Source organism: Thermobia domestica, chromosome 3, assembly GCF_964235325.1.
Source record: "Thermobia domestica chromosome 3, izTheDome1.hap1.1, whole genome shotgun sequence".
In the NCBI taxonomy this organism is placed as follows: Eukaryota; Metazoa; Arthropoda; class Insecta; order Zygentoma; family Lepismatidae; genus Thermobia; species Thermobia domestica.
Genome location: NC_137456.1, coordinates 123,216,034 through 123,238,491, shown reverse-complemented (window position 1 = coordinate 123,238,491; position 22,458 = coordinate 123,216,034). Strand labels below are relative to the sequence as shown.

The 22,458-nt window shown below is 36.9% G+C and overlaps 1 protein-coding gene across 2 annotated transcripts in view; it reads right to left on the bottom strand.

The window, feature by feature from the left end:
- LOC145680694 (uncharacterized) overlaps nucleotides 1-22,458 on the bottom strand; it is a 357,368-nt gene that overhangs the window by 49,826 nt on the left and 285,084 nt on the right. Inside the window, exon 9 of one of the 2 annotated variants that reach the window (XM_081751598.1) lies at nucleotides 21,677-22,380. The exons of the other annotated variant lie outside the window; for it this stretch is intronic. Within the exon in view, the coding sequence (XP_081607724.1) occupies nucleotides 22,153-22,380 (228 nt within the window). The 3' untranslated portion in view covers nucleotides 21,677-22,152. Of the gene's footprint in view, nucleotides 1-21,676; nucleotides 22,381-22,458 lie in introns of those variants that run through there. 2 annotated transcript variants of the gene reach the window in all.

Genomic DNA, 22,458 nt, shown 5'->3' with positions numbered 1-22,458 from the left:
AGAGACTTGCCACAATAGGAAACAAATGAAGGCTACCAGTAGGGTTAACAGTGTTGCCAATTGCAATAAAAAGTACATGTTTTGCAAAAAGCTCTATATGAAGTGAGTGCAATATTCAGTGTTATGTAGAACATAAGATATGACGTGTATAATCAGTGGTACAATCTAACAAACGAAAATAGAAAAAAATAGAAGTACGAAAAATACGGAAAAGACGAAGTTGACCATAATGCGCCACATTTGATCACGAGCTGTGCATATTAGAATGAACAAACCAAGAAGCACCGACTATGCAGGAAACCGACGTACCTAGAGTCGAAAAGAAAAACGAGTTCCAAAGTTGGCAACACTGGCCATGAACATGCAGACAATTCTAATATAGTTAGGCCACTCGCTTCACAAAAAAAGAAAATTCCGGCAACAGGCATCACTCGGAATGCATCAATGCTAGAGTGATTGAGGGAATGTCAAGTCGGGGAACACGAAATGGTTGGGTTGAGCCAACAACCGATAATAGAAGTAAACATTATGTTATGGTTGGGTCGTATTGGGAATATACAGGGTGTCCCACCAAATTTTGTGACCTGAAAGATTTGAGAAACGAACAAAAATGTGACGGATCCAGTTGTGCAGAAATGTACCAGTGTCAGGGGGTGATAAAAGTCTGTGAGAAGCAAGTGACCCCAGGATCCCCATCTCAGGGCCCCAGGAGCCAACTTCAAACTTTCAAATGGCAACAGGGACCGAGTGGTACCTCTCTCGATAGATTATGGAATGTGCAACAACACATATAGGAAACATTTGCTATATGAAGCATGTTTTTCAAAATGGCCGCCACAAATACATATTGTGTCATGGCATCGAACATTATGATCTCAAATTGCTGTGAAGCGAAAAGAGATGTTGCAAATCCAATTGCACAGGAATGTACTCATATCGAGGGCCAAGAAAACTTTGTAAGAAGCAAGTCCCCCCAGGGTCCCCATCATAAGGCTCAAGAGGTCAACCGCAACATTTCAAATGGGAGCAGGGGGCGGATGATATTTCTCTGGATAGATACAACACCGCCTATAAGAAACATTTGCCATATGAAGCACGGGTTTCAAAATGGCCGCCAAAAATGCACGTTGTTCTTGTCACCGAGCAGATATTTTTGGCGGCCATTTTGAAATCCCATATAGTAAATATTTCTGATATTCGTTGTTGCATATTCCATGATTTATCGAAAGAATATACCTCGACCGATGGTGCTATTTGAAATTTTGAAGTTGGCCCCTGGGGCCCTATGATGAGGGACTTGGGGGCACTTGCATCTCACAGAAGTTTGTCGCCCGCTGACATGGGTACATTCCTGCACAACTGGATGTGTCACATTTTTTTCGCTTTGAAACTATTTCAGTCGCAGAGTTAGGTGGGACACTCTGGATATATCATATAGGCGGTGATAGTACTGGAGACAGCAACACACACCAGATCAAGCCTTTCATTATGTTTGCTTTCTACAGGTGTGGATATGTGATAGAAAGACCACCAAAGGTTCCGACACCTCTACAGTACTGTTTAGAGACATTCATAGGCGATCATTGTACCATGTGTGACGGATTGGCAGTATTCCGCTGTGCTCACTGCAAATGTATCTTCTGTTTGGACCATTGTCTCATCAAACAATTGGACATACAATGTGGACGAGCATGTACAAATGATGCGAAGGGTAATGCCTCTTGCCGGATTTCCTTTTGTGAAGCGAGTGGCCTAACTATATTAGAATTGTCTGGATTTTCATGGCCAGTGCTGCCAACTTTGGAACTCGTTTTTCTTTTCTACTCTAGGTACGTCGGTTTCCTGCATAGTTGGTGCTTTCTTGTTTTGTTCATTCTAATATGCACAGCTTGTGATCAAATGTGGCGCATTATGGTCAACTTCGTCTTTTCCGTATTTTTCGTACTTCTGTTTTTTCTATTTTCGTTTGTTAGATTGTACCACTGATTATACACGTCATATCTTATGTTCTACATGACACTGAATATTGCACTCACTTCATACAGTGCTCTTTGCAAATCATGTACTTTTCATTGCAGTTGGCAACACTGTTAACCCCACTGGTGGCCTTTATTTGTTCCCTATTGTGGCAAGTCTCTTTTTATACATCACCTGTCAGCATTGTATTTTGCCGTATCCCCCCCTTTTTTTGCGGAATTTGCACTTTTCCCCCTTGTCCAACCTTGCTGTTTCCCGAACTTCCACCCCTTATATTTCTTGAACCTATTGCTATGGGCAGCTAATTTTTTGAGAATGTTCATCTCTGTTACAGCTCTTTCAATTGGCATAAGCCACCTCTTTCACTGCAACTATTATTTTCGGAAGGTTCCCTTGTTAGTGGCGCGCAGTGGGCAGAGTAGGTGTGGCGAAGCTGTAACGTATGGCTTCACGATTTTGTTGTATGGGCAGATCCTCTATTTTATAACATCCTTGAATTTTACACTTTTAATTTTAAAAAATTATGCTGAAGAAAATAAAATATTAAAATTTTAAATGTAACTATTTAGTACTTACAAAATCTAAAATATGGGAGTGTAATGATTTACTTATACTTCCCTAACATTCTCAGTCCGCAATATATAAAGATACTGTTCTGTGAATGGAGACATGTTGTATATTGATAATCAAACATTCTCAGAGTGTGATTTCTGGCGAAGATAGAGGGAATTTCCCTCTTTAATCACATTTTGATCCCCTCTTGTTTCACTCCCCCCAAACCATATTTAGTGATAAAAAATTCTAGTATATTGTCAAACTTCAATCCTATACTCAAACATGTTCCTGGGGAAATTAGGTGCCGGTATTTCAGGCAATTCATAGTTAACTGAAGTTAGTATTCGTAAATTTGTTGATTTAATATTTTTTCTGTTTATTAATGTCAAATAATTATAAAGGGGAGAGGGAGCCATTGTCTCATTATTGCAGCTTCAAACCTCTTTTGGTGGGCCTTATTTTATCCCTCCTCCAGTACCAGTAACCTAATTCGCATAAGGACTATTTGCCATTCGAACAATTTGTTATCTGGATATTATTCTTTATATGTTTATCCGTATTTGATCAGTTTATCATAATATTCTTTATTAGGATACTATTCGTTATTAGTTTTAAACTGTTATATGGATATTGTAATATCGAATAAATTTCAAATCATTATTGGCATAAAGTAAAATATCCAAATTGTAAGTGGAGATGGAATGGTTTGGCGGAAATTTATTTAGGAATTCGTAATGAAACATAAGAAGAGAAAGAACTATATAAAGAGATTATTATACATATAATAGAAAAGAAATATTACATCCCAGTATCGGTTCTTAGCTAGTAAAAGTAATAGTTGCAATATCAAATGCATGAACGTACACTCACGCTCTCTGCTCTTGAATGTTATTTCAATATTTAGAAAATACCGACAGGAACATATATTCTTCTGTATTTTAATACTTATTCATAGAAGTTTACATTCACTGTTTTTTACTATAATAATCAAGACCATAATGAACAATTACTGCTTAATATATTTGAAAAAAAAAAATATTTCTACACAAAACGCTCTTATTCAACACTTAAAAAAAAACGCGCCACCGCGAAGAATCTAATTGTCATTGAAGATATGGTAACAGCGCACTGCGAGCTTATTGACTGACGCCATACGCCAATTCGGGTGACGTGGAGGCATGAATTACCCCCTTCGTTGGGTTATATTAAGAAAAATTAGTAATAGGGTCTATGTCCAGGTAATCGGTTATTTTTACTATTACTAAAGCGCTCTCTGATATCGATCATTTTTATATTTCTCCACTTTCCTCCTCCCCCATGTTGCGTGGCTGAATTTGGATTTAAACGGCATCGAAAGTGCCACTGTTCATCACAGCGACCCCGAAAACTATGTATTCGATATTGACATTGGTCATTTTCGTTTCGGGGGAAGACGTCTTAATTTTATATTTAGAAGGTCATAGCTCGTTAACAATTGTGTTCAGAAAAAAAAATAATTGGTACAGCTTTAAAGGTTGGTCCTTTGGTAACCTACACAGGATAATAAAAATCAGATGCGAATGAAGATGTGAATCGGCTCAGGAAAACCCTGAGAAAAGCAATGCATACGGCATTTGTACGTCAGAAATCTCATGTGGTGTGGTGTGGTCCTGTTTCAAATCCAGAAACAAACATCACTAAATTAAATGCGCATCCGTCACCACGGCCCATTCTTGAAATGAATTATACACAATATACAAATTTAAATACTAAAAGCAACTTAAGACGAAATGTATTGTTTTATATATATTTATTTCATGCACGGAAAAACTGTCCTATATCTTTTAAACAATACCAGCTGAACTAAGATTGAAGAATATTTTCACTAATGAACATTTTTAATTTGAAATAAAGTACTTACAAAAAATGTGCCTGCAGTTCAACTGTGTGTTGTTGCACAATGGGTTACAAGGTACATTTCCAAATGATCAGAAGTAAAATTTTGTCGGCGATCGGATAAAATATTATTGTATGCAGAGAATGATCTCTCCACATCACATAAGGTAACAGGAGCGTATTTCAACAGGGGGATGTAGCTGGGGGAAATATCTTCAGGGGTGGGGTTCTTGTTTCACCACTGAGAATCTCACACACTGCCAATAACCCGGATTTCTTTTCAGCACTGCATTTAGTTCCTTTCGAACTTTTCTCCTACATCTCCACACACATCTTGCAGCAGACTCTTTGCATCCTCTATGATTTCCATGGATTCCGGAAGAGGCCGCCCAACAGTCTCTAGCTTTTTAATGCTTGTAGGTAGCCAACCAAAATTGCTGTCTATGTATGCGATATCACACGTTTGAGTCATTAAACAGTTTCTGAGCAATGCCAACTGACAGAGCAGACTCGGATGGAAATAGATAAACAACAGGCTTAATTTTTTGAAAATGTTCATTGTAAAAATATACTGCCTGTATCCTAGTGCCCCATCGCGTTAGCACAGGCTCCGGAGGAAGTGGCACGTTTGGCAGTTGATCTCTGTAAACTTGAACATGTTGTGGCGCCTTAAAAAACATTTTTTTTTTTCGTGGAACTAGTTGGTTTACTAAGCAAAAGTTGTCTCTCACCTCTTCAGCAACACGAAGAGCATGGGCCATACAGGTGAAATGAATTAAGTGAGGGTAAAAAGCTGTAAGTGCTCTAGCCCCTTTTAACATATACGCTGCACTATCTGTATAGAAAACAAGGACCTCTCTTCCTGTACTCCTTCCGGCCACAACACTTTAAGACCATCGTTTACAGAGCAAGCAATCGTGGAATGATTCGTGCGTTCCAGCAATTTACTCGCAATAAGATAGGATTTAGATGGAGCATCTTCACTTAACTTTCCAATCACTAAATTTAATATATAACGTCCCAAAACGTCTGTTGTTTCGTCCACAGAAATCCAAATATATGAACTACTTATTTCTGCCCTAATGGTATCTATAGCTTCCGTATAACAAACTTCGAGATAACACTTTCGAAGAGTGGATTCGTCAGGAATTCGACGTCCGCAGTACTTAAAAAAAAAACAAAAAAAAAAAAAACGGTATTTTGGCATTTGAACTTTGTTCCAAGAAATGTTTGCTGATATCATTGCTTGGCACAAGTCTGAAAAACACTCACTGAAGTATCTTGATGCATTTGTGTTAAGAGTACTTGCTTTTTTGAAGTTCGTAAATTTTTATTTCTTGCATGGAGTGCACTTCGTACATGTTGTTCTAACGGAGATTTCATTGAACATCCATTTTTTTTTTTTTTTTTATCACACACTTAGCACAACACCACCTTACCGTCCGTAGTAAACGCAGCATCGATAGTTATCCACGACCGCAATTTCGCGGATAAAGTTGAGGCAACCGGAGCCATTTCTAACCGACGGTCAATACAGAACACGTGCGTTTTGCAACTGCAATACTAGAGTACTGTCCTCCTGTCATTCAGTTGAACAAGCGAAGTCCTTTGAAAGCTTAGATCACCTGCTATAATATTGCCATTGTCGCCAGCTTCTTGGAACGAATTCTTGCAGTAAATTTCTGGAAGCACACTAGCATACAGTTTTAACTTGAATTGCAGGATTTGCTTTCATCTTTTTTCCCGTCCGACCTCCGATAATAATCAAACAGGCATTTTAGGAATTTCCTGGCCAGTCGCCTGTCAGGCACGTGATCTGTCTTCCTCCAGAGTTGAGAATAAAGGGCGCTGCTAATGTACCCCGGAGAGAGGATTTTTACTTATTTCTTCTTATATTTCTTTTATTATCGGCGAAAATTCTGCGAAACATGGTTTGACAAAAAAAGAGAGAGATATTTCTCTTTCGGTAAATAAACGAAAAGATGGACATGACAAAATTGAATCTAGATGCAAGCCTGGCACAGTTGGAGAGTTTATTTTTTTTTAAATTTTAAATTAAAATTTCAGTAAACGCAAAATTTTAAGACAGCTTTATGTAAAAATATGTAGAAACCATAGAAATATGTAATATTGGTCAAAATATGTAAAAATATGTAATATGAAACTTGAGTTGAAGTACCCTACAGGTGTGAATTACAAACATTTAAGAATTTAACAAACCTACATATGAAGGAAAAAATATGTAATTACATACAAATCCGGACATTACTGATAAGCCTTTTTCCAGTGACGTGATCACAAACAACAGTCAATGTCGCTTTTAATGTGGCGCAAAAATATAGAAAATGGCCCACTCCGCCTCCGTCCCTGAAGCAGGAATTTTTAGAAACGTAGGAATACGTTTTCAGTTATTTACAATGATGAATTTCATCGCGCGAGGCTCGTGACATCCTCTATTTTCGCATATATTATATTTTGAATCCCTTATATTTTCCTGAATATACTTGAAGAGGTCGATAATTTCAAGTATCTGGGAAGTATTTGGACAAGAGACGCTTACTGCACCAAAGAAATCAGCTCAAGAATTGCGCCATAGCCAAACAAGCATTCAACAAGAAAAGATCACTCTTAACAAGCAGACTCACTATTGGACTTAGGAAGAAGATGGTCAAGTCCACTTCTATATATGGAGTATTATTGGACTTTATGATTCAGAGACTTTGACATTACGGAAGTTAAAAAAAGAAATATTTAGACAGCTTCAAAATGTGGTGTTGGAGGAAAATGGAGAAGATAAAATGGACAGAGCGAGCAACAAACGAAGATATTTTAAAGCGGATAGAGAGGAAAAGGACACTTCTAGCCAGCATCTTACGTAGGAAGACCAATTGGATTGGACACATCTTGCAAAGAAATTGTCTTCTTCATACCGCCATAGAAGAAAAGATGGAAGGAAAACGAGGAATAGCAAGAACACAACTGATCGATGGTTTGGGAAACAGAAGAAAATATTGGGAATTAAAAGAAGAAGCTGAAGATCGAAAAACGTGGAAGAAACATTTCCAGGCCTAAATTTAAAATTAGAAAGAAAAACTTCATTAGTCCCAGGACCTGCCTAAAGGCAGAATACTTAATAATAATAATAATAATAATAATAATAATAATAATAATAATAATAATAATAATAATAATAATAATAATAATTATTATTATTATTATTATTATTATTATTATTATTATTATTATTATTATTCCCTGAAGATACACATTTTAATAAAAGCAACATAATAACATAATTCCAGATAGGTGATAATTATATTCCAAAGTACATTCAAACTTTTCAGATTTTCGGCGTGAGTTGATGCGGTTCAGATCCCATGTTAAGTGTAGATCCATGTCTGATATAGTCTCGATACTGAAAGGACGCTAAACCCTAATGAAACCAACATTTAAGCGGTTTCGTATGATGCGATCCTACACAAGATCACTTCCATTTTATATACTGTATTAGATGGAAAATATCGAAACATAGCAGTATCGAAAAATATATCGATCAGAAAACATCGATATCGATGTTTGAATATGTCGATATATCGTACAACACTAATTTTAGGTCCTCTTGAACAAGATATTATGATAAACCGTTACCATATTAACAGATATATAACAAAACCGTGAAACAATATAAACTAGGGAGCTTGAACACCCTTCCTCGTTTGAAAACAACTGCAGACGCTACTGGTATTAATAATTGCATTTTGCTGACTATAGCGGGGATAACTTTATTTGTAGCAAGACATCTTCAGTTAATAACGACGAAGAAAGGAAAGCCTCGTCACGCATATTCACCCTTGAACAATAGATAATGCTAAGTTGAAGGGTTGAAGGGAATTGAACTGATAATCATCTTGCCCTTCCGCCCCAACACTGGCACTTGTTTTCCCATTAAGAAACTTCAGAATTGATTACTTCCCTCCCACCTTTCCTCTCTCTGGCAAGTGATGTAATTAAATGACCAGAAGGACGCGCAGAACCAAACAACAACAATAATAAAAAAGGTCATTTACCTCACGGAAGAATGCTTCAAATCACATTTTGTGTGTATGGGAATTGAAACCTCCTAATCAATCACACATTGAGTGTCTCTGCGCACTTCAAGTAAAGGCACAGCTTAAGTACGCCGTTAACAATTCATTCAACAAGTGCAGGGGCCTCCCCCTGGTATAGTGACTCGCGCGTGCCCTGGTACACGTGGTCCTGGTTCGATTCCCAGTAGGAAAGTACAAATTTAATTTCATTTTCATTAAACATTTATCTCCTTTAGCCTAAAGCAGTGGCGTAGGTAAGGGGAAGGCCCAGAGGCCCCCCCCCCAAAGCGATCCGACAATGTACTTCGGTACCTTGATGTTTTGTAAATTTTGTATATCTTTTTATGTTTATATATTTTCTTGTTTCTAATTTCTCTATATGTACCTATAACAGCACTTGTCCCCCCCCCAAACACACATCCTGGCTACGCTACTGGCCTAAAGGGAATATCCAAGAGACATTAAGCTAAAAAAAAAAAAAAAAAAAAGTCAGTGTAGTTAGTAATTTGTGTCTGTCGAAATTCAGTGTACTTTTTCAACTCCAAGGCTATATGAGATGAGAACTTACGTTTAAAGTGGGGTCCGAACTACCGTAATGCGTTAAAATTACAATGTTTTCCCACTGGAAATCAAACCTGGGACTCTGTATGTCATGGTCCACGCGCTCCATACACTAAAATATAGAGAAGGCTTAGAGTTAGTGCGCTTTCATATCGTATTTTCAATCCGAGCTACTACATTCAGGGAGCTACTTTGTTATTTTTAAACTTCTCTATTCCTGGAGTTTATATGATTTAAATCAAGTTAAAGCATCGATAATTGGATTGCTTTTCATTGTTTTTGTTTATTTTAATCGTTTGACACATTAGACAGAAGGGTTGGCCAATACATGGACCGCGTCTACTGGTAGGTAGACCGACAAGTTACGAGGAGAGATGGAGTGAGTCAGTGGATCAACAGGATGTGACTAACTGTGACCCACCGATATACTTTGCTCAGTGCATTGTATTCAGCATCTTCTGAACACTAATGAATTTGTTTACATTTTACTTTCAAGGCCTCCATTTCCTTGCTTTTTTCGTGTTTCTATTTACTTATCTGAGATGAGTATATCTAACAAGGTACATTCGCGAAGTGTCTCCTCGGGATTCGTGTAAAATTGATTAAAATGCAAAGTTCTCTGCACCTTAATGTGTATTGTACTAATTTTAGTGGCCCATTCCTGTAATTTGCATATTTATGGCCATCATATATCCGGAATTCAGGACACAAAATTGCTTTTAGTTTCTTTAGATGTAACAGGACATGAATGTGGGCATATGCAAAACAAATTGGATCAAGTACTGCTTCTCTGACACATGCTAGCCACCCCGGCCGCCATATTGGATTCAACTTTTGTTTTTTCAAATGAGAATAGGTGCAAGTGATACATCAAATTCACGTAAAATTCTCTCGGAAATTCATTCGTATAGAGAATTTTACCGTAGCTTGTACCGTTTGGTGGTATTGCATGTTAAATGTCAGGGACTTCACGAATATTAAACCAAATAGAAAGTTGTGCAGGGCCCCGTGTGTATATGTAATATTTTACATGATTTATCGTTGACGAAATATTCTCTGACCGTACATACATACAGACACACAGACGTCGATACGGAAATCGTCGGTCTTCACCCAAATCTGGTCTTATCTGGATTTACATTAGGCATTTTGAACCTAATACAATACTTCCTTGTTATAGTATAACATGGGAGTAATAACATTCACTCAAAGAAATGTAATAAGATTATGACACCAGTGTTGTAAAGAGTTTGTTATACCTACAGTATTTTTTCGGTTAGAAATTGTTTTCATTTGTCAACATCAAAAACGTAAGCGTAACTGATATTACTTTGCAATGTCTATTTGCTAAATGCCTGGAGGGATTTAACATGTAATACCTTCCAAATAGTACAAGCTACTATAACTCTGACCACACCAATGAATTTCCAAGAAAATTGTACATAAATATGATGTATCACATACACCTGTTCCCATTTGAAAAACAAAGTGGAATCCAATATGGCGGATGCAAGATGGCGACCGGGGTGTGTAACAAGTGTCAGAGAAGCAGTACTTAATCCAATTTGTTTTGCATATGCCCAAATTCATGTCCAGTTACATCTAAAGAAACTAAAAGCAATTTAGTCCGAACGTTATAGTAGTGTATGATTGAATTCCGGATATATGAAGGCCCATAAATGTGCGTATTACCCGTATGGGCTGGTAGAATTAGTACAATACACATTGGGGTGCGGAGAACTTTGCGTTTGAATCAATTTTACACGAATCCCGAGGGGACACTTCGCGATTGTACCTTGTAAATGAAAAAAAGAACTTGAGGGACTTTTGGATATTTATATTTGAAATTGTAATAATAGCAGTAGGACTTAGAATTTGGCTTTCGAGAGACAGTCGAATTTATTTATTTATTTTTACGTTGGCCTACTTTACCTCGATTTGTACGTTTCAAATTTCATTCTACTTTCCACTGCAAAGTATCTGTAATTCAACAAGGAAATAATTATATATGATAATTAAATTGAAATTCATCGTAATACGTATCATGACAAACACTTTACCATTTTATATTATAAAGGTCAGATCCACCGGTATTGTAACAAAGCGGTGCTTGGGCGATTGACCTAGAAATTCAAACTCGATCGGTGACAGCCTTGTTTTATTACAAGAGGAGGACGTGGATCATGAGGCAGAGTTGTTGTTGATGGGTTTTGTTGAGTGGTGGGTAACTGGGTCAAGTTTTCACTGACCACGCCATCTTGGGTTATGGGAGGTAGCCCGCGGTGACTTATAATGTCTGTACCGATTGTTCTCTAGAGCGGGCTATTGAATAGATACGTAGACCACCAGTGATTTCGGAAAAGAAAAGTAGTTTCCAAACTTAAAAAGGTTGGTTACCCCTACACTATAGGGTCAAAAGATAGTTGAATGGAAACTGAATAACAACACGAATCTCATTAGTAGTGTGTACTCAATATGCAAAAATTATGATACAATTCTTGATATATTGCCATGGCCATCCATAAGTCTATAGTTTGTAAGGCTTAAAAAAAATCGTGGAACGAAAGGAGAGAAGAAACTATATGATGATCGTGAAAGAAATCCAATTCGAGAATTCAATGTAACATGATTCATGGCCCATAGATACAGAAAATTGATTTTTCGACATCTATAAACCTGTACGTCCTGATGTACACTCGCCTAGAGGCCATACCCGTCAGCATATATCAACCAAATTTTAAATTTAAGTTTTTTTGTATGATTCTCCAGAGGAACTTTTTGAATTTTCTTCCTAACCTTAAAAATAAGGGTAGGTTACTTAACGATGAAAATTAAACTTTGCGACTTTCTCAAAAACGATAACAAATATGTTGATATTTCATAAATCATTTTTTCAAAAACAATTCCATAATGTGTTACGTCAAATGTGTTTCTTTGGGGAAAATCGACAAGAGAAACTTTATTCTTGGAATGAGTACTTTTTTCGTTCGATTTTCAAAAGGACTCAAGTGATTTTGTTCATATCTTTATTAGTTACAATATGATGATGAAATTTTAGGTGAACATACTTTTATCCTTTGCTTCAAAATGATAATAATTGTTGTTTCCTATTGTTCACAGGTAAAAGCACAAGGGATACTGAAGTAGTCATCAGGATCCGACAACGTTCACTAATGGAATTCCTGTTCAAAACCGGCGATGAATCAGCCACATACATTCATAGGAAGTTGTTTCTGGCTTATGAGGATCACACATTGGACTGCGTCAATATCCAACGTTGGTTGCAGCGGTTTTAAATAAACCCAGATCTTCCAGATTAGGCAAAGAAATTATGGACTTTTTCTGGGATCAGTGCGGTGTCATTTCCATAGACTTCTTGGCATATAGCTCCACAATTAACAAGGAGCGTTATTGTTTGTCACTGGATAAGGTATGACGTGCTCAAGAGACCAGAGCTGGAAGACAAGGACATAAAACTACATCATGATAATGCCAAGCCTCACATAGCCACGATTATGCAGTAAAAAAAATCATGAAAATGGGATGTCGTCCCTCAGTCTCCCTATAGTTCAGACTTCGCTCTTTTCGGGTTTCTTCCTGTTTGGTCGTCTGAAGGCCCACCTGAGAGGAAAAAAAAAAAAAAATCGACAGCGTCAAAGCCATCATTTCTTGTGTGAAACAATGGTGTAGAAGTCAACCATTTGAATTTTACCAAAGCGCATTCAAGGCATGGAAAGAACGTTGGACAAGATGCGTTACAGTAGATTGAGGCTACATTGAGTAATATGGTCTCGTAACCAAAGGATCAAAGTAAGTTCACCTAAAATGTCATAATCATATTACAATTAATAACAATATTATAACTATCTGTGCAAAATTTATTGTACACTCCTTGTATTTCATTAATAACCTGACAATATTATACTATAACTTGTCCTGAAAAAATTGAGAAGGGGTAGTTTATTCTTGGAAGTGAATTTTTTCGGACGATTTTCTCAAAAACGACTAACGTGATTTTCTTTATATTTCACCAATAAATATTTCATTAATAATATGACAATATTATATAATTCATTTCTTCTGAAAAAATCTACAAGTAGAGTTTATTCTTGAGGATGTTCTTTTTTAGACGATTTTCTCAAAAACGACTCTGGCGATTTTGTTTATATTTCACAAATAATAGATATATTTATCCTCTTTGATGAAGGTTTATCACATTATATAGTCGAGTACAGGGTTCTATTCGCTTTCATAGAACATAGGTACATTCACACATCCTCTTAAATTTCGGGAGAGATACATAAGACCACTCCTTAAATTTTGGAAATGTAAAAAAAAAAAAAAAAAAAAAAAAAAAAAAAAAAAAAAAACCTATGTAAATTTTAGTAGTCTTACTTATCCATCTGTATGGATAAAAAAAATACCCAAATATTCATAGCTATGTGCTCACGGTAATTGAACTAATACATCATCTTTAATTAGTCTTTATCACGTTATATGGGAGTCTAGTCTCCTTCACAGGACAAGGATACATTGATCTCAAAATTTGGAAGGGGTGTGTTGCCCACTCCTTAAATTTGAGAATAGTCAAAAATAAATTTGGATAATTCTACTTCCCCTCTTCTATGGGTAGAATATTGCCAAAATATTCGTATTGCCATGTACTTACCACAAGGTCGGTTACTGACCTAATTTATCTTTTTTGATGAGCCTTTATTACATCACATGGTTATATAGTTGGGTCAATTCTCTTATATAAGACAGGGTTCCTGGATGCCCCCTCTTATATTTTGAGGGGTGTGTGTTGGCCCAACTTAAATTTGCAATAGTCAAAAACGTAAAAATTGGTAAATGTTCTCTAGACGCAAATATATACCTGTAAATTTGGTTGGTTCAGCACTATGATAAAAAAAAGTCAAAACTATATGAAAGTATCACTTTATAGTACTTTGAATTAGTGAACTTCGAATTAGCATGAAGCGAAATTTTGAATGTAGTGCCCCAAGTTCCAGTAACATGAGACTTTATTGCAAGATAAGGTATGTTGCAAAATGATACGAACGATCCAAATATGTGGCATAACTTTAGTAAGTGCACGTCACGGATGGAATACGTGATATGTGGAGATGTATAAGGAGGATATGTTTACAGACCATGGATAGTTCATTCATTTCCACGGCTAACCAAATTGAAAACAAAAAACAATCAAAACAACATGATAATGACTGTTGCAAAATGATATGAACGCAATACAAAAGCTAGTTCTAACAGACAATAAATGAGCCACTGCCTAAGACCAGCTTGAACACTCGATTAAACATGATGTTTACCAGCGTTTGCAGCAGAGTCACATCAATTTGATTCCATGCAGCGATGATGGCATCCTGCAACTCACGAACATTGTTGTACTGGGTACCGATGGCAATCACTGAGCGACACAACATTTCCTAAAGATTTCCCATCTGTTTTTCTGTCTGGGAAATTGAAAGGCCAATCAAGTACAATCACGTCTTTCTCCCGAAAGCAATCTTTGGTAGTTCCAACAACGTGGACAGTAGCATTATCCTGTTGGAAGATCCACTCAGGACCAGCAATTCGCAAGGTAAATGACAATAAATTGTCTGCAAGTACTGTTTACTACGTGGTTGATGTCATATGGGGTGTAAGAAATTCGTGATTTATTGTACCATAACAACCGAAGCCCTCCCCCCACACATAATTACCGACTGTCCTTGCTATCGCTTGGAGTACATCTGCTCCTACTTCCGCAGATCGTGTAAATAGTATCATCAGCCATCAGGACCATTCAATTTCTTTTCGTCACTGAAGATGACACGACGCGTTCTGCTTCCAGGACACATGTATTTTGGTCCAGATCACCCGTCGCTCCTTGTGCTGCGCGGTGAGTTGTGGCTGACGCTTACGCTTCTTATATCAGAGATATGATTACAGCGTTTCACAGGTCTTGATAGGGTAGACTTATGTACACGAATTTTAGGGTCTTGTGCTGTGTAAGGGATATTCCAGCACAACTTAGCTTTCGAACAACCTGTCTTTGCTGTTGTGGCGTGAATTAACGCGGCCTTCCTGATGATTTCCTTACTTCATACCGCATCCCAAGTTTAAGAAAATTGTTCAGGACACAAGCACATTGCCCAATTCGACGTGCAATTTCATTAACAGATACACCTTCTTCTTTATATGCCATTATTTGGCAATTTTCGCACTCAAATAATACTTTGCCAGGGCCCATTATGCTTCTCTTACTCGTCACCTCACGCAGATGTACTCGCCGTAGTAAACTAGCCTACACTTCTATCACTCGTCTGCTATACATTTTGCCTTCTCGTCTAGCGCCCTCTATGTTCCTAGCAGAGACCTAGCTACATGTTATTACACTAAACATGTCATCGTTCGTATCATTTTGCAACACTTTTCTTGGCTGATTTTTCATTTTTGTTTCTCCCTGTCCTCTATACGTGTATATTTCTATAGTACCTGTGTTCGTGTAACATAAATACAACACTGTTTCATTCACCCTCACTTATATTTTCCGTTTCCTCTCCGATCACATAATATGACGATATCTGGTATCGTTCGTATCATTTTGCAACGCACCTTATGATCATATGAATGAGTACACTGGTTTATTCTCTTGAATAGGGCAAGAGGTTCCTCGTTGCTATGTGGATAGCATACGTGCCTTTTGCATGGGAGACCAGGGTTCGAATCCCAGCGGGAGCTTATGTGGTTCGAATCCCACGCTAAGTTGTAATTCCACATCTCATATAGCATCGCTGCTGAATGTGAAGCTAAACTCGAATCCAAATTGAACAGGGCATGGGTGTCATGATACACCTCTGAAATTTTAGGTGTACATTGGTCCACCTTTAAATTTTGGAAATTGTCAAAACTAAACATTCATAAATGGTCTCTAGAACTAAAGTATTCTGTAAATTTGGATGGTCTGTGTTGTTTTCTTCTATGTATAAAATGAAGAAAAAATGCCATGCAATTCAAATTTGGTAGTTTTGTGATTTCTAAATTAGGAATTGTTAAAAATTTGTAATTATTCTTTAGGACTTAGGGATATATTTTTGTAAACTTGGATGGTCGCGTTGATTTCTTGCATGGATAAAACATTGCCAAAATTTAAATTTGGGGGATCTTGGCCTTATCTAAGATCAGAGACTTTATTATATCATATCATATATGGATGAGTACAGGACATAGTCTAAGGTCACTGGTGAGAAGTTATCTTTGGAGTCTGATTGATTGACCTTTGCCTCTAATTCCAAATTATGGGCTTGAAACCTGATAGGTAATTATTGTAAAATATTGATATATACACAATTTCACGCTTTGAATCTTAGAATTGTAGTTACCGATTCATATTCTAAGGTCACTGCAGGAAAATTTTATGACTTGAAACCTGATACGTAATGAATAACATCGATTAATATGCAACAATAACAGTTTCACACTTTGAACTTTAGTTGCAATTCATAGTCTGTCACTTAATAAAATCAAGTGGAACAGCCTAATATTGTTGCCCATATCGCAAATGTTCCTCTTATATGTAAACAATTGATTGCGCACAGAAAAACAAATAATAAAGAAAAAGCGGCTTCCACTTATGAAATCCTTCCTACGTACAAGTTCCACGAAAGTTGTAATCGATTGCTCCATGTGTGACTCACCATGTAAACAGTTTGCTTAAGTTGCTTGAATATGTGTATGTACGTGTTAGTGTAATAACGAGAGGCCATTACAGAAATAACCTATTCAATGATTCATGAAAAATCTTTCGTTGCTATTTTTCAGAAGAAACAGCAACAAAAGAAAGAAAAAAAAGTAACTATTTGGATAAGTACAGTATCGATTATTCTGATTAAAATAGTTCATATAGATAGGTATCTAATGCTCATTGAAACTAGTAAAAAGAAGAATTAATGAATAATGAATCCTTAACGTTTCTACATAGACTTACAAATAATGCATAACGTAAATACAATGCTATAATAGTACATAGGAATTTCATCACACTGATGAAGCATACCAAGCATTGTAATCAAGGGAATCCTATCAAGCAATAATTGAAATTCGTTTGCACAAATTTTAGATGCATAACCACAAAGAAATAAAATGTAATTTTCCCGTTTGTACTTTTCCTTCATTTCCTTAAAAATATAAACTGATATCTGGAAACGTACTTAAAAGTGATCTAACACTACGCCACCCATATCACTTCAATTTGATAAAAGTCATGAGCATTACTTGCTACCTCTTTACATTTGAAACATAAGCTTTAAAACAGAGGCACAGTATAAAATTCTTCCGAAGAAAGAGTGGAGAAAAGAACCAGATTGACCTAGTTTAGTACCACGATTTTATGTGGGATTTACACATCCACTTGGAATCATTTTGCTAGACGACTGATTTTTAGTTATATTTTGAATGCCTAACTTAAAGATGTGTTACTGCATTTGACATGCAGAAACTACTCCTAAATGTAAAAACGCACACCAGCCACAAGTATCTAACGAAGTGGCACCATTCATGTGGTATTAATTATGCACAGGGTATCTAACTCAATTTATTGTACTTTTAAGAAAGAAAAGAAGAAAACGAAGAATATTCGTAAGAATGCATCATTAGTGAAATTATATACAGGGTGGACACAAAGTTACTTTCACAGAAGCAAGTAAGGAAAGAAAGGAAATAAGCGAGCTATGGGCACAAAGTCGTTTTCTCCCGAGGAGGAAAGAAAATAAGTAAGCGAAGCGAAGTATCCGCGCTTTTTTTTTAAATTTTGGTACTAGAGCTGGTACTATTATCTCTCTCAGTGTGGCTGGAACCCCTAACCATGGTTTCGTGCGGTTTTGTTTAAGAGTTGTTTAATGAGTGAAGTTGGGCCAAGTAGTACAAGCGCTGATAAATCGCAAATTAACAGAGGAACAATGTGTTCTCGTGCTATATGCTTCGTGGAAACACAAATATGGTGACGGTAGATTTCCAGCTGTAGATCCATCATCACGTCAAGTCATGAGAAACCTGGACCAATAATGTGAAGCTACAGGTTTTGTGTATGATCTACTGCGAAACGTACGAAATGAAGGAAACGCTCAACTTGTTACTCAGAGTTTGTATCTAACCCAAAAGTCTACTAGAAGGCACGCACATGACATGGGAATAATACGTACCTCTTTAAGGAACATGCTAAAGGATTTTAAGGTGAGACTTTACCGGCTAAAGCTTCTGCACGCGTTGCACGAATTTGATCCGAGCCGACGAGTTGAGTTCTATGAGTGGTTTCTCATTCGGAACGAAGCTGAGAGACTTCTGGAAACGAATTATGTAGACAGAGGTGGTGTCACTCGAGATGAATGGTCAAGTAAACAGACACAATTGCGTTTATTGGAGTGATACCAATCCAGACGAAATTATGAGTTCAATGTCTCTGGTGTCATTGTTTAAAGTGGCATGTGGACTGGTGGTGTGATGGCGGCTATTATTATTATTACTTAAGGAGCTGTTACAAGTAACACGTATTTTCAGATGTTGCAGGAAATTATCATTTCAGAACTTGAAAATAACCCTCGTTACGAAAACATTCAATTCATATGGTAACACGATGGAGTACCGCCTCACTTTGGTGGTATTTGTAAAGGATTTCTTGGATTAACATTTCGTTGGATGTATTGGTCGTCGTAGTACAACAGATTGGCCTCACAACATTGGACTTTTCCATGTAGGGTATTGTCAAAGATGAGGTGTTTTCCGGGCAAGCGCAGGATTTGAATCAATTGATATCGCTAATAGAACAATCATTCGAGAGACTGGATGACGATCTTCGGTTATGTCATGGTATTCGCAAATCAGTGCTGAAGAGATGAACCATGCGCACTGAACACAGTGGGAGACAGTTTGAACAGTATTTGTAAGTACAATAAAGATTGTCAAGTCACCTAGATCCTTTTATTTCCATCACGAAATTAAAGGACAACTCCTTATGAATTGTTCCCAGAGAAATAGTGAACTTTTTAATGCATTGTAGCGATCAGCGATTATGGAGGAGGAAGTTTATACAGAAGTCGCAGTTCTAGCACTGACCATACTTTTTATAATGTGAATTTCAAGGAACTGAGCAGGCGAGGTCAAGTGTTGAAGTTCATATGACTGTATATTAACACATTGTCAACCTGGAAAACTGAATCATTACTGAACAACATCTGTACCATAGAAGTGGAGTGCACTTCGTCACTTAAAATCTCCACTTAATCACTACTCATCTGTTAAAACTAATAAGAGTAAAGGAATACCATGATATTGCGTCCAACACCAGCATAGAGCCGACGCTATACTTAACAGTAGAAAGCAGGCAGTCTGAAGCATACACCTTTTCGAGTATGTGTCATACATAAACCCAACAACTGGTTGGTGGAAACAAGACGACAGATAACTCATTAGACCATCTCTTCCAATCACTGGCTCTCTCTGTTTTATATTATTGGACATATTTTTTCTCGCTACAATATTGATGGTAGTGATCAGAGGTTTTGAAATCGCAACCTAAGCGCGAGTATAAGTTTATTAAGCTTTTGTCGAACTGCGATTACAGAGACAGGTTGTTTCAGATACTGACTGAGTTCTATCATTATTATTATTATTATTATTATTATTAATTTAATCAAAACTATAAGATGTATACGAAAAAGAACATTTCTTGGACACTGACATGAAATGTCATTCATGAAGTCATCACTAGAACTTTCAAATAACGCGAAAAAAAAATAAAAACAAAAAGGTCGGAAAACGATCTTGTCCGTGGTGATGTAGCTGCCAAAATGAAAGTTCGGTTTTTGTATCTCAAAATGCAGGATAAGTGAAACCCACTGAGTCACTTTGTTTTCAGAACAATAAACTATCAAGTGCATATGGTGGTCAATTACAGCTATTCTCCACCAGTTAATATACATAATTTTGTATTCATTAATATGTACATGATCACGTATATTACGATTTTCCGCAAGTGATTCAGAGAGAAATAGATCTGCTTTTATGGTTCTCCCTTTCCGATATTTTTATTAACATGGAACTTAAATGTTTAGCATATATTAATGTACTCGATACAGTAATGTCTAGAAGTTAAGGAATTTTCTTTCACTTTCGAAATTCGGAGACGTTACGACACAAAATGTAATCTTGTGTATGCCAGAAAATACGTTTCACACAAATGACTAAATTTGTAACGAAGTGAATGAACCACCGCGGTCCCTGTATGTTTCATTGAGTACGTATACAATAAATGCCTAGAAAGCATTAGAAGGCAGTACAAAAAAGGCACTTGGAGGATATTACGCAAGGATATCATTAGAAGACTACAAACGTCAACGAGCTGTGGGTGCGGAGTTGAATGTGGCTTTTAGTATAATTTTGCGACCGTGTACAAGATTGCAGAAAAAATCAAATCTATATAGGGCAGGTTGTCCCCGTACTTCAACCCAACGTCCAACGACCCTATCTCCCATTAAATACCCAACGTCAAACCAGTATTGTATCTATACTAGCTCAAGCCCTTGAAGCAGCCTCTGAGAACCACGTCTCCCGACAAATAAATTGTTATACGAGGTGTCCCATTTTGCAAGGCAGAAAAAATCAAATCTATATAGGGCAGGTTGTCCCCGTACTTCAACCCAACGTCCAACGACCCTATCTCCCATTAAATACCCAACGTCAAACCAGTATTGTATCTATACTAGCTCAAGCCCTTGAAGCAGTCTCTGAGAACCACGTCTCCCGACAAATAAATTGTTATACGAGGTGTCCCATTTTGCAAGGCAACTCGCTCAAGTTCTATTCACACTACCATACCGTCAGTAGTACCAAAGAAGACCCATATCAACATTTTTCCTGTGGTGTCTAGTTGCCATAGATGGAACCACGAACAATGGAGTGGGGTAGTCTTTATTGATGACTGTAAGAGAGTGAGTAATTCACGATATGTGTATCTGGCGGAGAAAACAGACACGTTATGAATCTGCCAATTTTGTGGAACGAGATCATTATTACCTAGGTATGGGGTGTTGGGGTAACATTATATTAGACAGACATCTCTGCATGTATTCTCGCAGGCTACTGTGACGGGTGCGAGTTGCTTAATTCGTGTGGGCCGGAGATATTACATATAATTCTCATTTTCAGAACATGAGAGCTTTACCTTGCTTGGTTACGTTCGTATTAGCTGCTGAGTACCTTATTTCTTCTGTAATAACGAGCTCCTTACAAATAGGTTTCCAGATTTGTAAATTTCTTAGGTTAGGTGTTCCTTGATACTTCAAGACTATGAATTTGATGTTCCACGTTCAGCCTACCAATTTAATTTCTCCATGTATACAATATTCATCTCGTAATCCATTGACGCAAGTATACACTGCTATGTATTTGTTGTTGTTTAGTTGTAGACGTATTTTCTTATTTAAATGTATATTAAAATTCATATGTAATATTCTTGTTTGGATTACTGTGTCTGTATTACTTGTGAATATATTTATTTTTGTCACTGTGTTTCTAATAACATGCAGTACGATAATAAAAGAATTGTAAAACGTTTCGCATAACATTTCTCACTTTATTGACGCAGAAAGACTTCGCATATCATTTTCAACACAAATAATATTTGCATTAATTTGTACTGGTTATTACAAAATAAATACAAATAGTATTTAAACAGCAGTTAACAAGGAACCAAGACAACATGATAAGTCATCAATTACCGTTGGGTTCATTTTTCTAGTAGCTGCCTTAATCTAGATTTTTTGGGTAATTCATATTCTGGCCACACTGTAATTTCTGTGGATGCCAACATTGAAAATTCTTCCGATTCGTATTTTCGAGTGCAGAATAACATTATCTATTACTGTCGTAAGTTACATCTCATTATCTCTTTTCACTTACGAAAAACAGGCAAAAGAAAAATGGTTAGCTTTTGATCATTTTTAGTAGTCTGTCCCCTTAAGTTGCTTAAATGTGGTGCTGGTCTGTTTCAGTGAATTACTCCACTTTTCTTCTTCCGCAAACGAACAATGTCGAAAGATTAGTTCATGATACTTTCTATAGGACACTTGCACTTATTAATCAATGTCATTGACAATGGTCCTGTCTTTTCTGAAGTCATTGCCATACTTTCCGAATAAGCACTGTTCCACCCGCAAGTTACAAGGTATTTTATTCGTTCAACACACAGAAAACACCTATACACACCAGTAAAGGGAGTTATTTCTTCTACAATCAAACTGCAGCAAAGCACAAAGTGGACGGGCGGCTAGCGTTGGAATTTTTTTCAATAAAAAGAAACGTACACTAAATTAAAACATAATAAATCTTGTTTTCAATTTAATTA